Here is a 21,896-nt window from a genome sequence, read left to right as displayed (position 1 = left end):
AGAACATAGAAATGTTTAGTCGGGTGCAATTTAGAGAAGTCAAGCGCAAGAAATTTCCTGAAGACAGTGTACGTCAGCTTCTGATTTCTACCAAAAACCAAAGAAGAATCATATTGAAACTGGTCTGAACAGGTGCTGAAAAAAGAAGCAATACTTGTTTTCGTACGTCTTCCTCATGGCTCATTTCACAGAATATTCAACATTGACTGACACATTCCAAAACCTGCCGATGAAAAACAACCCTTTCTTCTGGAGGAGAGTAGCTTTTACAGAATGGATGAACAGCACACATCCTGCATCTCCTCATTCAACAGATTTGTACAGTATATGGGCCCTCTAGAGCCTCTGAGGGCACAGACCAAGATTACAGACATTGTTGATCTCCTGTCTGCCCCATCTGGCATGTCTCTATCCCAGGACTGCACAATGTACAGCCTGTAATTCAAATACTAAGCACGTTGTGTTCGGCGGTTTCCAGATCCTGCACTGATTCTTGAGTTCCTACACGAAATTATTTGAACTGGGTGTCATTGTTGAACAGTTTGATTCGATGCAAAATCAGTGTGATTAGGATATGAGTCGGTGTGTGTGTGTGTGCACAGAGGCATGCAAGTTTATGTTCTGTTGAAGTGTACACTGCATTAGTGTGAGGTTAATGTTATGTGGTTTATGAGTGTATTGTAGTGGCTCAGAGACTCTGTTACAGTTCCCTGTGTTCATTTAATCTGGTATGGCCATGACCTAAACTGTACTTGTATTCTTTTTTATTTTGAAAGCAGAGTTTTAACACAGTACCAATAATGGATGTTAGTTTTACACCATTTATGACAAAGAACAAACCTAGAAATACCACACAAAACAGAGGGCAAAAGGGTACATATATTGCACTTATAATCACAATCATTGACTACACCTGCATAATTTAAGATAATTATTTTTAGTATTGCACTAATTGTTTTGCAATGCAACGTATAACTGCATTTAGAAGACTAAAATTTCTGAAGGGGTTTGTTGTAGCTAAGGTCTAAACTTGACTTCAAGTTTCTATTGGGAGGCATATTTTGAAATTTGCTTTCAGCCCTTTAAAGATTGAATGGGAATTTTAATTAGTTTTAACCTTATATCAATTTCTGAGTTTCAGAACTCCCCTTATTCAGGAGGGTTATCTAAGACAACATAAAATAATTAGTGGAGTTACTGTTAAAAGAAGAGCAATGACACAATAATCTATTTTTAATTTTGCTCTTGTGTTTTTTTTCTCTCTCTCCACTCTCCACCTGTGTGGATTACAGGTTTACAGGCGAAGGGAATTTCACTGCCAGGATGAATTCTGTTGTACTGACTGTCTGTATTCTGTTTGGTGCTACTACACGAGAGATTTCTGCAGGAAATGAATGGCTAAAAAACACCTTCAATTGCTCCTCTCAATCCCTGACTTCCATTCCCAGAAGCTTATCCTTAACCACAGAGGCCCTGGATATGTCCCATAATGAAATAAAGACCCTCAACAGTGAGGATTTTTCAGGAGTGCCAAATTTGAAATTCCTCAACCTATCCTCCAACGTGATTGATGACATCAGCAATGACACCTTCAAATCAAACCGGGAACTGAAATACCTTGACCTCTCGTGTAATAAACTTCGCAACCTATCCTGTTACTTCTTAAACTTTACTCCCAATCTGAAATATCTGGAAGTTTCGTTCAATGAGTTTGTTTCAATGGGCCTCGGCCATGCCTTCAGCAACCTGAGGCATTTGGAGTATATGGGCGTGAGTGGCAAGACTCTGCAGAGAACGGACTTCCAGAGCATCTCTCACATTCGACTGAGGAATGTGTTTCTTAATTTGGAAAGTCTCACTTCCTACGAAACGGAGAGTCTAAGACGCTTAAATACTGAAAGAATCAAAATTGTTGTGACAAACAAACTTACAGATGTAGCCCTCATGTCTGACGCACTCTCCATTTCAGAAGAGGTGCTATTGTCTGCAATGAAGAGAAATGAATACTTAAAACAAGCTTTGGTACATGTGAAGAAGGAGAAAAAAATGAAGGCCGCACATCTGTCATTAATCAATATTGAGATGTCTTGGAACAATTTTACAGTTATAATCAACACTATTTGCCAGTCATCAGTTAAACACCTATACATACATGATTTAGTCATCACAGAGACAATTACAAAGAAAGAAGTCACACAAAGCAATTCTTTAGAGTCCTTGACTATTAACAATGCATCAGTGACAAATTTTTTCTTTTTTCAAGGTGATCTGTACAACTTTTTTATTAACAGGATGTTGCAGAACCTCACTATTGTAAATACACCCATTGTACATATGATTTGTCCCCCAAACCAAAGGCCTTTCAAAATGCTAGACTTATCGAACAATACGTTGTCTGACAGTGTGTTTTCTGTAACCATCACCAATGAAACCAGCTGCAAAACTTTAAAAGACCTACATACCCTGGTTTTAAGAGGAAACAAGCTCCAGCAACTCCAGAAACTGTGCAGCACAACACAACACATGCTCTCATTGAAACACTTGGACGTCAGTTTCAACTCACTCACATACAAGTACACATCCGAACACTGTCACTGGTCTGAGAGCATAGTCACTTTAGTATTGTCATCGAACAACCTAGACGATTCAGTTTTCAAATGCTTACCCAAAAACATACAAATTCTGGACCTGCAAAACAACCAGGTGACCGCCGTCTCCGCCGATGCACTTGATCTGATGGCCCTGACAGAGCTCAACCTTGGGTCCAACAGGCTTCTTGACATACCTCACTGTGACAGCTTCAGAAGGCTGCAGACTCTCTTGCTGAAAGAGAACGCCCTTCACACTCCATCAGTGGGATTTTCCAGCAGTTGCCAAGGCCTGGGAGTGTTAGACGTGAGCAACAATCCATTCATATGCACGTGTGCCTTGAAGGAATTCATTAATTTTACAAACCGACACAGTGCCAAACTTCTCCACTGGCCCCTTGGCTACAGCTGTAGATACCCTCAAACCATGAATGGCACATTATTGAAGGACTTTAACATTGCCGAAGTATCATGCAATATATTCCTTTTGCTTGCCGTCATTCTTGGCCCTTCTATATTCCTCATTGTTGCCACTGCGATTCTCTGCAGACTTTTAGATGTTCCCTGGTATGTGAGGATGATCTGGCAGTGGACCCAGGCCAAGCATCGTGTGAAAGCCAAGCGGAAGCTGGAAGCTCCAGGAGAAGTGCTGTTCCATGCTTTTGTGTCCTACAGTCAGCAGGACGCAGCATGGGTGAAGAACTACCTCCTGCCCAACTTAGAAGAAGATCCGGTTTTGCGAATCTGTCAGCACGAGAGGCACTTCATCCCAGGGAAGAGCATAGTGGAGAACATCATCAGGTGCATCGAGCAGAGCTACAGGTCCATTTTCGTCCTGTCCGCCCATTTTATCCAGAGCGAGTGGTGCCACTACGAGCTGTACTTTGCCCAGCACCAGCTCCTGTCCCAGGACTCAGACAACATAATCCTGGTCCTTCTGGAGCCCATCCCCCAGTACCTCATCCCTTCCAAGTTCTACAAGCTCAAGGCTATGATGGCGAAAAGGACCTACATGGAGTGGCCCCGGGACAGGAACAAACACAAACTCTTCTGGGCCAACCTGAGGGCCGCCTTGCAAGTCAACCTGCTTGCAGGAGTCGGGACTCCAGAAAACCCTGACATGGAGCTTCAGCTTCTCGATAGATGAATAAAGCCCCAGGGCAAAAACGTTCATTAAGTCTTTAGATCAGATTGAACAACTACCACATGCTGTAATGGCTGTTATAATGTCTCCATCAGAAAATCAGGCTGTCAACAGAAATCCTGGGTGCTGTGAATCATGGCTGCTGGGGTTCCCTACGTTGCATACTTTTGTCCATATTTCACTTGTCAGCGGTAAACATTGAGGATTGTTTCCAGAGATATAGGTACTGGATTTACACCGCTACTAGTTGGAAGTATTATTTAAATCACCAGATTATCATGAATTATTTAAAACATAAAAATATACAAAAGCAGTTTTGCATTATTTGTATTTCACAGTGTTCTTTGGAAAATGAAATCCACACCTGTGTGTAACAGTCTGCAAGGTTTTTTTAATTTGCTTTACTTCTCATGTTCTGGCCACTTTGTTGTTAAAAAAATGCAAGCAATAATAGTGTTTGAGTGGGGGGAAAAAAACCCCATTAAACTCATCATAGCATTCTTTTTCTTTTCTTTGAAAAAAAAAATAGAAACCTGAGGTGAGCTCCACTGTTCAACTGTCATTTCAGTTTCGTCAGTCACTGTGTCACAGACCCCTTCTGCTTTTGCACAGCTGCTGTTTATTTTTAGAGTCATTGAGAAAAACTGCTTTAAGGCTTCCTCTTGTCAAAATATAACTTTGCGTGAAATACTAAGAGAATATCGATTTTTCTGCCCATAGTGCTCGTATACTTGAGAGCATTTCTATCCTCAAATGAATTAAAGAATGACATTTCAAGTGTGCAACACTCCAAAGTAAAAACTGGAAATAAAGCAACATATAGCGCACTTCCAGTTTAAGCCTAGGAAAATTAAAATCAATGGAAACATACTGGAGGGATGTGAGGTAGACAAGGCAGAAATCTGCTCTCTGCACCAAGAGAAGTCCTGACCAAGGACTCGGACCTCACACACTCAGACTGTCTCTGCATCAGCTGTGACCTGTCTGAAGCTTTTTCGGACTCCTTTGGTAATCTCGGGATAATACTTTTTTGGATGTTTAAGAAACAAAATGTAACAGTGTCCTAATAACAGATGGGATTTTAGAATCATCACGGGCTACCACTTGTTCTCCTCATCTCCCCATCCCCACGGTGGTATACAGTACACCCCACTCTCGTCAACTGGTACAGACAGTGGTATTTAGCATCCCAACAGAAAAACAATCAACCCACAAGCAGCGATCTGGCAGCTTGGAGAAGGAGCCTTAAACCCCTGCAGTTTCAAGGCAGCCTTAAATGGTCAGATAGCAAAGATCTGGACTCCAAATGAAACCACTGATTGAGCCAATCGAGTCACTGAATGCTCGGCTGGACTATAAAGCAGAAGTGTCTTACGTACCCCTGCCTCAGCACTGTCTTGGAGAGAACGCAGCCTGTTTCAGCAGGAGGGGGAGCTATTGCTTACACATTTGACTTTTGTTTTCATCCTGTATACTGTTATGTTCCTTGATATCAAAATGCACGATTATCTCTATATTGAGAAACTGAAAATTATTTTTTCTGTGCTGGAATGAATCGTGCATGGCCCAGATTGCTTTTTCTTTCCAAACAGCTGAAGAAAGACCTTTTATTCAAAATGCCCCCAAAACAAATAATTGCTTAAATATCAAGTATAGAGCACTTTTTGAGTGTTTCATGGTAAACAACTGCCATTCAGCCTTCTCTGAAACACGTACACAGGACCAGAATCACTCTGAGGCACAGACCTAAAGGATAAATGAATCCACAGAGATGACTTGTTAAAATCTTTTTCAGTCACCTCATAAATGAAATGCCAGTCAAGATATTTAGTAACTACAAACATGTTTTGGCCCAGCTGAGGCTTGTCTGTGCAATACAGACAAACTCCTGCCACTCTTTTATTCTTCAAGTTCCAGCCAATTCGAAGGACAAAAACACAATAATAAAAGGCTTGCTCCACCTAAAACACAAAACTGTTCCAATAACTAACTTATCGTGTAACTCTTTTTAACACCAGGAATTATTTATGGGTGCGCTCTGTTGCTTAGGTGGAGCTAACCCTTTATTAAAGTACTTAAGTGTATTTTAGGAAGGGATGGAGCACACAGACCAAAGGAATAGGCTGCGACAAATGGACGAATGTTGTAACACTGAAAATCAAACACCAACCATTTCAAAAAGGTATTTGAAAATTGCTATTCTGACCCTACAAGGATCGCTGTGCCGCTCAGATCCTAGGCTGGCTGTCTAATCCCACTCCATCACCAGGGAATGCAGTTGCCATTAAACAATAATTGTTCCTTATCTAATGTGACAAAATCTACTGAAAGCAAACAGCATTTTGGGAAAAGGTTAGGGCTCTCTCTTTAATTTTGTTGTACTGATTTGTTTGTCTAACATTTGACTTACATTTGCACCCATTTACTCGGCTGGGTATTTCAGTGAAGCCCCTTGTTTAAGGGAACTGCAGCAGTTTTGAACCCACAGCATTCTGGCTGAGAGCCCAGAACCTAACATATCCTATTGAAAAATATGATAAGGCTCATAAATGCAGGAATATTTTCTTTCAAGGATAGTCTCTGGAAACCCAAGGTTTTAAAACTGTGTCTGTCAACCTCAAGGACTACAGCCAAGCTTCACCTGCACTGTAGTTGGCTTTGTGAGTTAAACAGAATGTTTGTCTTTTCGCAATTACTGATCACCACCTAGAATACTTTAAAAAGGGCCAGTGCAAATTATTCTTGACCATTTTCAGTCTTTATTTACAAAATATTGCGTCTCATATATAAATTGATTAACGAATGTTCGAGAGGAATGACAATAGCCAAGTTCGATCAGCCTCAGCTGTCCAAAATCCATAAATCAATCCTGATGTCATTTCCTTACTTAAACATTTTAAAAGGTAGTGCGTATTATTCCCCTCCTCTTCCTCACATACGTCTTTTTCATTTCTCCTTCACCCCAGCAGATACCTCTTGGTCACTCCTCTATGTGGGTCCCAGCTTCCTCGTCCTCTGGCCAGGAGGTCAGCCTCAACCAAGCGGGTTAAACCAAATTATTGTATCTTAAATGTTTAATTAACCTTTCAATATGCCTAGTGCCTGTGCATTGCAATTCTTAGTGAAATATATAATGGTACTTGAGCTACAGTCTGGTGCAATTAATCTGTTGTCGGAAGGTCAGCTCATGCTGTCGTGTTCTGTTCTGTTGGGCTGGTCTGATTTAAGGTTTGGCATCGGAACCAGGAAGACAGAGAAAAAAAAAAGTCACGTAACGGAAAAAGTGGGCAATTGGAAATGGTTTACATATCCAGTTCTAAATGTTAATATATTCTAAATCCATTTTTATCTTACAGATCGACATTATTGAATAATCTGCTTGCTTCCCCCCCCAATCAAATCTACCTAAGGAAAAAAAAACCGCGCTCGACTTGATCACCAATTGCACTTCAGACTCAGGTCTGCCTCCACTGACAGAAACCTACATTGTTAAACGAATATAAAAACACGTACAAGTTTGACAAGTTCGAACTGCCCTTTGCCCTTCCTAAAATATATTTGCAATATGGTGCCGAGACCATTTTAAAACTACGGCTCAATTACAATACCATTCGCGGAGACTTTTGTATTCCGTAACCGCGTCTTCCCACAACAGAGCGCAGCGGAGCCGATCTCTTGAAAAGCTTTCTGAAGAAGAAAAAAAAAATATCTGAAATGTTCTGTGAACCTAGAGGTGAAAACTGCTTCCTTGTTTCAAATGAGAAGGAGTTCAGTAAGCGACGAACAAAGAACAGAAACAATTGCATTAAAATCAAGTGTAATTGTCATACAGAGTACACAAGGGGAGAATGGCACTGAATTACAGCAGGAGAGATTATCCCGGGCAGTCATCTCAGTAAACCCTAGACACTGCCAATTTCGCAACATCAAATTTATCATTCTTGCTGATTTAAGCACAACGCAGAACACATATGGATCTGGGGGCTTTGCTTCTGAGGGTACAGAGCGGCTCAATTACTGAGCTGATCTTATTTCAAATCCTACAGGGAGACAGCGAATCGCTGCATAATGCGGAACAGCAAATGAGGCCCTTTTTCTTTGCTGTCAGCAGGCTGCGATGATTGTGTTTATTGGATTTTTACCGAATGGGTTTTCCATTCTGGCAAACGGGTGAGAGAACAATATTTTTCCGCTGAGGCCTATATTAGCATTTTTGCGGCACGACCAGTAAATAAAAACAGAAAATACATTTTTTTTCAATTTATTGTGATAATTTACAGCACAGGCACCACCAGGTCAGACAGCTTAAGACTCCCAGATGTACTGTATGTATCACAGCAGTCCTTTTCAGGAGACCCACAGCTCAGACGCCAGACTGGATAAAAACGCGAAAGCTAGTATCAAACTCAGTACACGCCACACAAGGTCATTCAAGTTACTAGCACTATCACTGATATCTGCTGAAGACTTTCACTGCAGAATTATACAGAGACAGGGAACTTTTCTCTTCATGCACAGAACGTATTTCTTCAAGACGTACTGTATTCACACCTTCTGACTGAAGGAACGATACATCAATAATGATTACATCCGTGATTCATAATAGTGCTATCTTTATCAATCTTGATTGATACATGGTTTGATTTCCTTCCAAGAATGTTTAAATATTACACGGTTCTCAGCTACAAAAATAATTTCCATAATGTGCAGAGGTAGAAAAAAAAATGACACAGGATCTGAAAACATTTTTTTTTAATCTATTCGAAATATGATCTTTAAAATGTCACAAGCCAAGGCAGCTCACAGTACTAAAGGTTAATCCACCAGCATCTTTAAAACGAGAGGTGAAGATAAGAAGTGCAGTGGACTGGAAGGGTAGCCTGGAGTTAAACTATGGCATGGATCTGACTGCATCTACCGCACTTGATCGCACCATAAAGACCAGCTTCACAAGGTGAATTTGACCAGCTTTTAAAGTGGGTTACAGAGGGTGAGGTGATTCAGTGAAGGAATAGTAATGAATAATTTCATACAGCATTTATAAAAGCAACCATCGCGAGGAGATTCAGAATGCATGAAACAAAACTAAAGAAAATTACAAGTCCAAGAAAAAAAATCAGATGCAAAACAATCAAAAAAGCTTGGGCTAAAAGCACCCAATATGGCCAAGACCCTAACCTTTTTGGAATAGGATCGACTGAGTGCAGGGCAGGGATCTAAAATTGACCTCCTGGAGGGCCTAGTGCTTATTGGTCTTTGTTCTACCCCACTTCTCGGTAAGACTGTTGGTTTAACTATTTTAATTGGCCATGTGAGTGTAAAACGTTAACGAAGTGACGGTATTGTGGAACCAACTGTAAAACACCCCAAGAAAAATCTTGTTCGTTTTAGAAAATAATTAGGTCGTTTCATTCACTTCACAGGTTGGAACCAAAACCCAAACACACAAGGACCTCCAGGGTATGAGTTGAAACCCATTGTCCTATTGTCTACTTGTTATTCTTCCTGCCCGAGTAGTCAATTAAACAAATTCACCTGATTATCTTCTTCAACATATACAGGATGTAACTCCAGGTCATTTTTCAGTTGCTCACTCAAAACACTCACTTCATTAAAGGTACAGTAACCATGTTACAAGTATTCTACTTACATATGCAGGTAATTAATTAGACCCAGTGTGTGACAGAGCTCATGAAGGAACAAAAACAGGAGGGCTCTAACCTGTCCAGGAACTCAGTCTGACACCCCTGGTGTAAGTCAACAGCAGGAACACATAGTAAACCTTTCTGAGGAGAGTAAGCAGATAACATATTGGCTATATATAGGTACAGGGGGCCCAAGCCATTAAAAGCCTTGAACATAAGCAAAAGTATGTTAAAATCATATCAAAAGCTGACAGGAATCCTGATAATGACTCAACTCAAAGACAGGAGTGATATAATCATTTTTGCACAGAGTATAGTGGCTGAACTTGGAACATATTGAAACTCCAGAGATGTTTTAGAGAGTCCTGTTAGTAAAGCTTAGGAGTAATCAATCTTTAAAAAAAATAAATTAATGAACTGCTACACACACACAGAATAGTACACAACAAGGCAATATTTCTCTAACTCCACAATATTCTCCTAATGCTATCCAAAATCAACCCAGGATCAAACAGCGTTCCTGTATTGGATTGAATATCAAGCGCAGCACCATCACATGACATGGTGGTAGCTCTGGTTTTACGTACCGCAAAAGGGGGACCCAATAATATTGTTGGCATTTATGTCTAAATTGTAACCCGAGTACTAGGTTTAGTGTGAACACGGATCTGAATATCATCTGCAGAGAAATTGTAATGCAGTCCACGTTTACCCCCTATTTGACCAAGGGAGAAAACATCATTACTAAATTGCAGAGAGCCCAGTTCTGAGCCCACTGGAACTCCAGATGTAACACATCAGAAGTAATATAATAAAGAGAACTTAACTGGGGATACTCAGCAAGGTGTAATTTAAACTAAAGGCAGTACCAGATATGCCAAACTAACTCTCCAGCCAATGAAGCATAATGCCATGATTTACAACGCCAAAGAGCATACACTTGATGTCATATTGTTTGCAGCATTAACAAGTGCAGCTTCAGTGTTTATTACCTTAAGTCAGACTGAAAGGGTTTCAAACGCTGGAGAGCAAGATTATTAGTCAAGTACTAATGAACTGTTAGACTAGTTTAGAAGAGTGAAACAAACCATAGTGCTCATTAGTGTACTAGCACAGCATCCAGTAAACAGACAGCACTTCTTTTAAAGGCCTAGTTCAGCAGCAAGATAGACACACACTACTAAACTCAAACACACGCCAGCTACAGCACAATGCAACAAGCACAATAGGCTTTCTTTGCAATTCATTCGCTTCTGCCGTGTTGCATCAGTGTATTAGCAAGGCACCATATCTGTGAACTAGACACATTGTTCAGAGCCACAATCACAGATTACAATCAACAGTGGAGTGCTCTGAAACACATCTGCACTGACCTGAGCTCTCAGTGTTGGAATGTTCAGTCTGCAATTCCCCCTCAAACACTCTCACTTGCAAGAATAAGTGTTTTAGCAAATGATTCTTATAGTTTAGTTATTTTAAGATAAGAATACTTTATTAGTCACATACAATTTCTTGTATTAGGAATTTGTCTTTTTCGCATACCCCAACTTGCTCTCCATGAGAAACACAGGCACAATGTTTATGTTAAACATGCATTACAGTGATCAAGAAAGATTATATTGTCAAAAAGCAGGCAGTGTGTTTAGCAGAAACTATAAGAACCAAAATGGCAGATAAACCACAAATTACGTCGATGAAAACATCTTCATAGGACCGTGGTTAACACGTTCCAGATTTTCAGAAGGACCTGACCACACAAGTAATTCCAGCATTCGTTTATTCTGTTTTCAGAAGAATGACATAAAACAAGACAAAGAGACACAATGAAAGACAGAGAAAAGAAGAGATGCCTTGTACAACAGCAGTTCATGCAGCCACGCCCACAACTGCTGGAACAGCTTGCTGAAAAGCTGATAAATAATCAATCTGTCAAGTTATAAAATACATCAATTAAATAGGAATTTTAAATTAGATTGCATTTAATTTCTACATTTTGTATCTGGAGGTTTTCTATTGTAGACAGAACACATGGCTTACCTATGCCCAAATAAAACAACAGCATGCTCTCAACCAAACAAACTGCTATAATTACATTTCTAACAAGGCAGCGTGACTGCACTACCTAAGCATTACATTAGTCCCCTTTGTATGCTGAGTCCAGAGTGTCACTGGCTGAGTTAAACAAGAAAAACTACTGCTGTAAGCTGACTACAAACACCCACTGTGACATTAGAAAAGAAAAGAGTTTTAGCTTTTCCTCGCTGTGAATATTGCATCACTAGTATTTCAAGTGACATACATTATAGTTATTTGTAAGTACTTCTGTGAAGAATAACAGAAGGTATTTGGCTTCTCCCATTAGTTATCCAGACAGATACAGCTCTAGCCTGCAGTAGGAAAAACTGCATTTGGATACAAAACCAGCTGGGAATAGAAAACAACTCAAGTGGACTTCCTTATACAAAACTAACACTTACTGTATTATAAATGCCTGAAAACAGAGTTGATAATTTAAGAAAAAAAAAGATTAAAGGTCAGAACAGATTTGTATATATACCTCAAACACCATACATATATATAGGAAATCTTTCAAATTCTACTTAAATTATCTTTAGAGTATTTCATCAATGTTATGTGACAAAACAGCAAACAAATCAAACAGTATGAAAGCTCAAATAATATGATCATTCTGATAGGAAGTACAGTGACTTAAACAGTGAAGGTTTTTCAGAGGCCTCAGGACACTGGAACCAATTTTAAACTATTCAATTACAATAAATACGTAAAAAAAGATCAAAAGAGAATATCTTTTTTAAAACAACTTGTGTTAATTCTTTGACAAAAAAGACACTCACTGACTCTTTAAGAAAGAAGAAGTCTCAGAAGGGCTGACCAGAACCATAATGACCTTAAGACACTTAAAATGAGATCTGACAAGACATGAGGAGTGGAGAGGAGGCTACCTCATTTGACAGTTCAGTGCATTGTGCATTACCATTATTAGCTATAGACAGCAATTAGCAGAATACACCAGCTGCTGCGAACATTCGAAGTGTTTGTCAATCCCTAAAGAGATCCCCAAAACTGGCAAAATTATGCTCCAGTTGGCGCCAAACGGCTAACAAAGGCAATACTGCTGAGACACATTCTTCTGACCAACGCAGGGCAGGATGGCTTCATTATCAGGTGTTCAAGTAGAATCCTAAGTTCTGTGAACAGAGTCCTGACCAGGAGCAGGAAAAAGAGACATTAATGCAAATGGCTTAATAAAAATACAGAAGACTGAATGAACAGAACAACTACATCAGTGTTGGGAGAAGGCAAGGACAGAACAATCCTAACCAAAATTGTTTAACAATGAGGATGGTCGTGGTTTTAGTCAAGGTACTATTAGTATTACATAGTATGATTATGACAATTGTGAATTATGACGATTTAAAAAAATCATCAGGTACAGGTACACTGCTGAATTTACACTTTTTCTTTTTGTGGATTTAACTAAAAATCATCAACAAATCTTGTTCTAACTAAAAGAGCTTCAATGTTTATTCTCATTAGAATAGCCAGTAGTTCTTTGTGCAATTGCTGTTTTTTTATATTTTGCGTACTCTTTTTTTGAGGTATGAATGCAAATGTCTTTTTTGCTGTCTGATGTAAACATGACTGACGTGCCAACCCATTTGTTGGAGAAGGAGGTAGGCGAGAGTGGTATTACAAGGGGGGGTAAAATAAGTCAAGAATACTGTATTTTTAAACCGGGGTTGGCAAGACAACAGTTGAAAACAACAAACTGCCATCACATAACGAGACGTTTTTACCACAGGGAGCAGAGACAATCGTACTTTAGTGAGCTCGGGGGGGACTGCGGCTCGGTCTCCCACGGGCTCGGGGGGGGGGGTGGGGGGTTCCACCGCGCACGGCTCGGTCTCCGCGGGGTCAGGGTGGGGGGTTCCACCCTACGCGGCTCGGTCTCCCGCGGGCTCGGGGGGGACCGCCCTACGCGGCTCAGTCTCCCACGGGCTCGGGGGGGGGGGGGACCGCCCAGCGTGTTTCATGTAAGCTCAGTGAGGCGGACTGGTGTGTTTTATTTTGCACGGCTGCTCTCGGACGTCTCTTACCGACAGTACGGGTTTCTCCGAGAAGAGTAGCGCAGAGTGAGGAACCTGTAATAAATGAACGGCTGCAGAAGGCTGCCCTGGCCGCTGGAAGAAACGACACATGGTACAGACGTGTCAGTAGACGCACATTTCTTTTGTTCTACAGCCAACAGTTTAGATGTTCTACTACAATCAAACAGAACTTGATTAGAAAGTCTTCCGAAGCTCAAACATGAACTACAGCCACCATTCTCACCATGGTGTTTCCCACTGCTTAGCAGTACAAACTGCTTAAACCTGAGAAGCAAAATCTGAAAGACACTTGCAAAACCTCAAAAACAGCAGGTACGAAACTGAATCACTGTTGAAATGCAACTGGTTCTCAAAACGTTTTCACAACTTTATTCCAAAGGTATTCCAAAATACACTTTAGGTCAGGTCAAAGATTATAAAAGTAGATTGACCTTACCTGAAGAGCATAAAGACTGTCGCAGGCATCAAGAAGATCTCATTACAAGCAATAAACTTGAGAATATTTTGCTGGTTTGCTGTGAGTTTATCCAGAAATCTCCTCACAAAGGCCAAACTTGTGGGGCCCATTGTCTACAGAAAAATGGAAAGGCAAACAAATGACCATCATCATACAGCTGTTCTAGGGCGCACAAGAGAGAATTAGTCTGCAACCTTTTGCAAAGTCAGTCTGTGACAAGAACTGAAAAACTTGAAAAGAATAGTTTTCTACTGTATGGAAGTCTATGAATTCGTCATCATTTAAGCCTGGTGATATTCAGGTCACAGCACGTTTAAGACTATGCCCAAATAACAGAGCACAAGGCAGAAAACACAAGACAATCAAACCTGATCATCATGGATGTGGAAGGAGAATGAAGAACCCAGCAAAACAGGAAGAACATAAAAATTCCACACAAACAATTTTTTATTTGAATGTGTGACTGGGGACCAAAATTAAACCTTTAAGTGGTTGAGCAAATATGTTCTTTCTCAGTGGTTTTTGTATCGCATACTGTATTGAGACCTCATATTAAGTAGAGAACCTTTGTATTGAATACTGAGCAATTTCCACTTTAATGTAACTGACCGCTTTTCTCTGGATGCTTTAAAACCAGGATATAAAGCAAGGCATTTAAAATTTCACCAAGCACTAGAGAGACCTCATTTAGAATACAATACACAATTCTGTTCTCCACGTTAGATAAAATACATTTCAAATATGGAATCATTTTTTTTTTTATTGTTCTGCTCATGAGAAGGGTCAAAACAAAGTTGGAAAAAATGCCATACTTACGTCTAGAACCTTTTTTGTGTAAGTGGTCGCATGAAGCAAAGAAAACAGGAAGACTGGGAATATGCTCACTGCAGACAGCGGTTAAAGAAAAGTCTGGCTGAGGCAGGAAAGAAAATGGTGCTTCCGCGAGCTCATACACTAAGCAGGGGGCTTTAGGAAATGCAGAAAGCCTCCCGATCAATTAACAGAAAATGAACCAGCAAAAAAACTAGCAGACACAGCTTCCCTCAGTCTCACCAACTCTTTAAAGGATACTGGTCACGGGGTAGGAGTTGACGAGTATCAGGGAATAGAGCAGGTAGTGACAGCTGTCCTCCTGCAAGGCCTGGGCCAGGAACGCTCTGCTGAGCTGGAAGTGAGGTAGCCGCTGGTGTAGCCGGAGTGCGCTGGTCAGGGCGTTGGCCAGCAAGGCACGCTGATAGAAACTAGCTGCCTCCTGGATGCTACAGGAATAAAGTGAAGCACGTCAATTTAACAGCCCTAAGAGGGGAGAAAAGTATGCAATGCTTCTTCCACAAACTAAACAAGGAACTCACACAACACACAATCAGAATGACAGTCTTCCAGTGATCTGGGATGTGTTCATGCCCACGGAAAGCCCTTGTACTACAGAGTAGAAAGGCCATGTGAGAAGGGTTAGAGGTAACTACCTAACCTAACGTTAGTATTTTACCACTCTGCCTTCACAGACCAATCTTGAATTCCACTGCTACACTTTGAGCAGTGCAGGACTTCAAAACTGGTACTTGTATCCCCATCACTTAAGAAGACCATCTGAAAAAACTGCAAAATCACTGTTCACCTCAGAAGTACTCTTCCACAAGAACATCTCTGCCAACCTGCTGGCCTGCCATAGCACCAATACCAGTTGTTAAGATCATAGAGAAATAGGTTTCATTTCTCTTTCATCAAAGAATGCCAGTGAAGATCAGCTTCGGGAAACACATCACCAGCGGACCCGAAGCAGGGAGCTGCTCCCAGGTGCTCACAAGCTGCATGACTGAACTGCATCTCCTGCTCCTGCACACCCTGCAGTTAGACTTGACCCTGCCTGTTGGAGCCATCTACGCCAGAACTATCAGACAGTGGAAAACGCTGATTAAAGCACAAAACTCAGGCAAAAGACCAGTCAATCAAGATAATCTTTTGACTGTCGGGTATGAGAGACTTGAAAACTACATTAATACAGAAATAAAACCTAAAACTAGAGACAACAAATCCCTCGGGCTCTCTGAGAACACAAGTTGCAGGACAGTAAACTCACCGATTATCATTCCTATTAAATGAACAACCACATGATGTGATTTAAAGTGACTTTGGATGTATCGCAACATCATTCAAAGGCATGCACAAAAAAGCTTGCATAGTACTCTTCCTGACTGGGGTATCACGTCTTCAGTAATATTATGTTTTGGTGTCTCTTGCAGGTACAGTAACACTCTGCTTGGTATTGCTCACCGTGAAAACATTTTGTAATAAAGTCTTATTTTTTCATGTTTGGAAAACAACATAAGCACCAAACAATTTAAGGTATATTCTTCAGCTTTGAGGACTAATACTCAGTTACACTGGAGGACATCGGTTACACCCCCTTTCAAAAGCTAAAAAGATGCATCTGTCCCACTGTGGCTAATTAAAGTGAATCAAGGCAGCCTGACCTTTTTTTACAGGTCCACACTTGAAGAAAACAGCTTATTAGTCAACAGTTTAAACAGAGAGGCACCCAAATTATGGTCAGGATGAGAAAGCAGTTAGTACGTGTCAATGTTGGAAAAATTAACTCCTTATGGTTAATGTTGTGTTAGGATATTTTGTGCATGGAAAAAAGCTGAATGGCAAAAAGTAGCAAGTCTAAGGAAAAATATAGCTAAAAGGGAAAGAAATGAACTGATCATGATTTACTCACCCCAAGACTGGAAGAATGAACAGAATGGAGCAGTACACAGTAAAAAGCCGTGAGAGCCACATGGCAGTTTCCAGTTTGTTGCTCAACATGAATTGCTGGAACAGAAGCAAAAATAAATACACTTATATAGTGCTTTTCTGGACACTCCACTCAAAGCACTTTACAGGTAATGGGGACTCCCCTCCACCACCACCAATATGAAGCCCCACCTGGATGATACGACAGCAGCAGAACGCTCACCACACACCAGCTATCAGTGGGGAGGAGAGCAGAGTAATGAAGCCAATTCATAGATGGGGATTATTAGGAGGCCATGATTGGTAAGGGCCAATGGGAAATTTGGCCAGGACACCAGGGTTACACCCCTACTCTTTTCGAGAAACACCCTGGGATTTTTAATGACCACAGAGAGTCAGGACCTCGGTTTTACGTCTCATCCGAAGGATGGCGCCTGTTTACAGTATAGTGTCCCCGTCTCTATACTGGGGCTTTAGGACCCACATGGACCGCAGGGTGAGCGCCCCCTGCTGGCCCCACTAACACCTCTTCCAGCAGCAACCTTAGTTTTTCCCAGGAGGTCTCCCATCCAGGTACTGACCAGGCTCACACCTGCTGAGCTTCAGTGGGTTGCCAGTTGTGAGTTGCAGGGTGATATGGCTGCTGGCATACATCATAGCTCAAATATCCCAATAAGCACATTCACATTACAGATGTTCACTCCTCAGTTCTCTGAGTGAATGTACTGAAACACGCCATCAAAACACTTACACGCTGTCAGAAATAACAGTTTGCATACGCTTGGCAAATGAGTGCCAATCCGTTTCTGCTGACAACACTGCATTGAGCAATGAGATTTAGTTTATCAAAAATAAATACTTCTGTATACACTACTTAATTTTGTCTCTCTTGGGCTAACATCTGTAGTGGAGTTTTGAGTGAAACTAGAATAGTTTTGGTTGTATTTGGAATCAGCACCAATGTTTACAATGTATACACCTGATTTGGATTTGCTTTTATGACTAGCATTTGTGGACAGAGCTTTCATATAAGAGGGGTTTAATGAGGGCATGGTCACCAACATGTTCCCGTTAATACATTTCAACTGTTCACATGTGCTCACAAGAGAGTTTCTGGCGGAGGAGTGGTGCATCTCTCACTGATGTCACTGAAAGCTCACAGGTGTCACAAAAGCTACTGCTGCTTTGTCTGGATGGTCAAGGTGATCCTGGCTAAATAACAGCCAGCCCCAGCTGCAGAGATCTCCTGGCAGCTGTGTCCCACCACTAAGGGAATCGCCAAGAGCCCAGACCCAGGCTTGAAGTGTTGACACAAGGTCACAGGGAGACACAACCTACTGTACACAGAGATGAGAGTGCTAACTGAGAGTGAGCAAAATCACAGGAGCTGATACAAGGACTTTCAGACTGCTTTCTGACTTTTGACTGCCTTGATTCACTGCCGGTTGCAGAGAACTTGACAAACACTTTAATTCAGTGTAAAGCAACAATACAGGATCTTAATGACTTGGATCACCTAGATTTCAGACGTAGACACGAGAATGTCTCAGGCTCAAATGTATATAGTCTTTGCAAAAACTAAAAGAAAGCATTCTATGCAGACAGTTTTGTTGAATTCTGATAATGTTTATACATTTTCACATTTTGAAAGCACTGCATATAAACCGTAGAGATGCAGAAATAGAGAAGAAATGTTCTTGTGCTCAGATGTCATATGAAAACCAAGTTATCTTCACAATTTTCTCATCTAACTTGTACACTGTTGAACCTCTCATAAGCGTGGTAATATTAATTCAATTTCAGTACTAGACTGAAAAAGTACTCAATAAATGTAATTAATACACTCATAATTTAAAGTTTTTGATATTAAAAGATAAAAAGTTACACATGAAAATGTCAGTGTCGACTGATATTACAGAACATAACAACAAGAGGCTGCTTTTCAAATTATTTTAAATGAAAGTTATTTTTTTCAGTAATATTAAACCAAGTAAGCCACATTTTAAAGAAACCAAACATAAGAATTTTCTATGCCATCATTGAAAACTGTTTCACAAAAAAACCCCATGAATATGCAGCTTAAAATATTGGAAATAATATTTAATAACATTAGAATGACTGTCTTCATTTTCTGTTCTCAGGTGTGCTCTTCTGCCCTTGTGCCAGATGACTTCCAGGTGAGTTTTCTAGCTACTGCCGATGAAACCCACAGAAATAAGGGGAGCTTGGTCAGGACTTACCACAGGCCCGACCTGGGGGGGAGGGCTCCTGTTCTCTGTGTCTGCCATCACCGAAACTCTGCTGCACCCTCAAAGAAAAAGAGCCCCAAGCTGAAAAGGCAATACAGAGAAGTTAACTGGTGCATCAATGATACAATTGTCATTACTGGCTATAATCCTGTATAACTTTCCTGTATAATAAGCTGTGCCGTATAAGCACCATGCAATTAGTTGCTAAAGGAACAGAGGCCACCTAGTCTCAGGAGCTCAAAAAGTGAGTGAATGATGTAATATTCTCAAACAGGTGACGCCACTGTGCAGCACAGAGCCCTCTTTTAGTCTCTCACTACAGATTCACGTGCTGCAAAACCCAGGGAATCCTGGTCTAAACCTGCAGGTCCCGGTAATTTTTTTTTTATAGTCAATCTCATGTTTTTACTGCCATCAGTTAGTTCTTTCAATAGCAAAATGCACCACCATCAAAATTAGCGTTATAAGAGTCCGGGCCCAGGTGAAGCCAGTTACGATCCACTCAGAATGGGGAGAAATAATGCCAAGAGGACAGAAAAATAAACTCAACAAGCAATGCATTACATTTGACAGTAATAACTGAAAGTACAGGAGAAACAGCAGATAGATTCAGTCACGTCATCCTTCTGTATGGACAGTAGAAGTCCAAAGCATAACTACAGAAGGACTACTTCCTAGATTTCCAAAGTCACCTTTTTCCCCATGGTTTTACAATAAATTCACATCAGTCTTTATTAGATTACTTCTTATATTTTAAAACAACTAATGATTTTGCTATACATTTTTTCCTGCACCATTTGTTTCTATTGTCCAAGTGAAGAAATGGTGATTGAAGCCAGCTTTAGTGATGACCACGAACTGTGAAACGCGTTCTAAAACAGAGTTCTAAATTAAGTAGATTACATAGAGTATCATGGGCTCAATAATCCGATGGATCTGATCCTCGCCATAGCAGATCCTACCTCAGTATTATTTTGCACTCAAACAGTAAAGAGATTCCTTTCTGGGAATGTACGAGATGAATTAAGGGGACCTAAACACACGAATGAAAACTGCTTTTCTGAAGAGTGCGGCTAAAGAGCTGTCCCTCTCTACTTGTTCCCTTGAAACTTCCCTTCAGAAAGATGACTTGCATTTATGTGTATGAATACAAAGCACTTTGCACAAAGAGCAGCATTAAACTCCACTGCACTTAAGCGAAATCGATATTTAGTGACCAATATTCAACTCATCAGGAAAAAGCACTAAAGTTAAAAAAATTAACTAGACACAGAAGCAGCGTTATTCCTACAAATTGTCACGGGCCTAAATGATGATGACTTTGATTATTAAAATAAAAACAAATATTGGCATTGCACTACACGCGTTACTTTTACATTCACCAGATTTCGCGAACCACATCAGTATCAACAATTTCTTTTAATATTAAAAAAGTTAGACGCATGCTATTGAGAGAGCTCCTTTTGCCGAGTTAGTGGAAGATGGAAGATTATTACGAGATACCTTTCTGATCTGTAACAGGCGTTTTGCAAACGCGGGGCCTAAGCTTCACTTTCAAAAGGGCATCATGACTCCAGTCGGCTGAAAGCCTCAAAAATAGAAAGTCATTGTGGACATCAGGCTTCACTCATTTATTTCTTGAGTCCTGGGAGTCAATGTGTAGTCTCACTCGCTCTCTCTCTCACAGGAATCTGAATGAAAACGATCCCGAATTTTCCAGAATCTCACCGGTCCGCCAACACCTGCTGTACCGACAAGAGGTTTACGAAATGGTCGATGAAAGAGTGACCTACCTGCTATGGGTTTTTTTTCCTTAATAATCAAGGTCCTTAGACTTGAATCAGAAGCCCAACAGAAAATGACAGTTTATAATACCTCCTCAGATTAAAGCGGAAATTATGCAGCAGAGTAATGGCTAATAATATGGCGAGGTTGAACTGGTCCGGCTGTGATTATTGTCCCCCGGACACCGTGCTGTTGTGTGAGACAGTTCCCATGGTGGCACTTAAACTAAAAATATATATACTAATTTGATTAGGAATACGCCAATATCTGTCCAATTTACATTTAGACGGGAAAAGTACATTTACTTAAACATTTAAATCCATAATCGTTTAAATGCTACTGTGGGTAAATGCTTTCTCTTCCACACTAGCATGTCCTCGCAGGTACATAGATTTAGCCTGGGGTACATAGATTAAATAATAGTTATTTTTACGAGTAAATAGTTGCAGTTACTGATTTCAGCAGAAAATACAGCACTCCTAGTTTTTTGTTACTGTTAACTACTTAGATGACACCTGTGATCTCTTAGCTAGATCCTTCAATATGCATTACAGCAATTATTATTAATGTGTCTGACAGCTACATTTATATAACTAAACATATTACAGAGGAAAGTACCATTACCAGTACCTGGTAAGTGAGCCCCACATAGGATTTGAAACTACAACTCTCTAGTTATAGGGCTATCCCTGACCACTACTGCACACTGCTGCCTGAAAGCTGATTCGGCAATATAACTTGTTAATGGTACTTCATGTTTTTCCTGTTTCGTTCCGTTTGCGAAGCACTTACTGTCATTTTCCACTCGAGTCTAAAAGCCACTTGTTCTTTGTGAATTTTGCAGCAACCTGGAAACTACCCTGGAAGCATAGGAACAAGACCGTATATTACTGTAATTTTTATTAATTCATTTTTAATATTGTACAGATTGTTGTATGTACTTAATATAATATAAAAATGTTTTGAGCTCTGCTATTTCATTTTTAATGTGCAAAAAAGTAATTACAGATAGCAGTAGCAGAATAAATAGTATATACTCTATAATGTTATAAAGCGGATTCACTTAGTTGACTCAAAATTAGTCCTCTTTCAAAGATGCGTGGCAGTCATGACCCATGGGAACGTACAATGTAACTGACCAGAACTAAGCAAGTAAGCC

The 21,896-nt window shown here is 40.4% G+C and overlaps 2 protein-coding genes across 3 annotated transcripts; one reads left to right on the top strand and one right to left on the bottom strand.

Annotated features, from left to right (window-relative positions):
* Positions 1-1,237: 1,237 nt before the first annotated feature.
* On the top strand, positions 1,238-3,735 carry tlr1 (toll-like receptor 1). The gene has a single exon (XM_088929231.1). The coding sequence runs from the start codon at positions 1,324-1,326 to the stop codon at positions 3,733-3,735; it is 2,412 nt and encodes an 803-aa protein (XP_088785357.1). The 5' UTR covers positions 1,238-1,323.
* Positions 3,736-11,137: 7,402 nt separating this feature from the next.
* On the bottom strand, positions 11,138-20,916 carry tmem33 (transmembrane protein 33). 2 transcript variants are annotated; one of them, XM_088919468.1, is made up of 8 exons: positions 20,746-20,916; positions 18,944-19,033; positions 16,687-16,781; positions 15,036-15,223; positions 14,781-14,848; positions 13,944-14,077; positions 13,496-13,579; positions 11,138-12,600 (listed from the first exon to the last, which is right to left on the bottom strand). In XM_088919468.1, the coding sequence occupies exons 2-8, from the start codon at positions 18,989-18,991 to the stop codon at positions 12,471-12,473; spliced, it is 747 nt and encodes a 248-aa protein (XP_088775594.1). In that variant the 5' UTR covers positions 18,992-19,033; positions 20,746-20,916; the 3' UTR covers positions 11,138-12,470. The 2 variants fall into 2 exon arrangements, with proteins under 2 accessions (XP_088775594.1, XP_088775678.1); XM_088919552.1 differs by lacking the exon at positions 20,746-20,916 and adding an exon at positions 20,456-20,589.
* Between the last annotated feature and the right edge of the window lie 980 nt (positions 20,917-21,896).

This window comes from Atractosteus spatula, chromosome 1 (assembly GCF_055471065.1).
Source record: "Atractosteus spatula isolate fAtrSpa1 chromosome 1, fAtrSpa1.hap1, whole genome shotgun sequence".
NCBI classification, from domain to species: Eukaryota; Metazoa; Chordata; class Actinopteri; order Semionotiformes; family Lepisosteidae; genus Atractosteus; species Atractosteus spatula.
This window is presented reverse-complemented; position numbering and strand designations above follow the sequence as displayed.

Bases quoted from the DNA above. Each gene is read 5' to 3' on its own strand.
- tmem33 (XM_088919468.1), bottom strand. From the start codon at position 18,991: ATGGCAGACACAGAGAACAGGAGCCCTCCCCCCCAGGTCGGGCCTGTG. The intron at 16,782-18,943 runs GTAAGTCCTGAC...CTTCTGTTCCAG, and splicing joins CCCCCCAGGTCGGGCCTGTG to CAATTCATGTTGAGCAACAA. The intron at 14,078-14,780 runs GTAAGTATGGCA...ATTTTTCTGTAG, and splicing joins ACACAAAAAAGGTTCTAGAC to ACAATGGGCCCCACAAGTTT.
- tlr1 (XM_088929231.1), top strand. From the start codon at position 1,324: ATGAATTCTGTTGTACTGACTGTCTGTATTCTGTTTGGTGCTACTACA.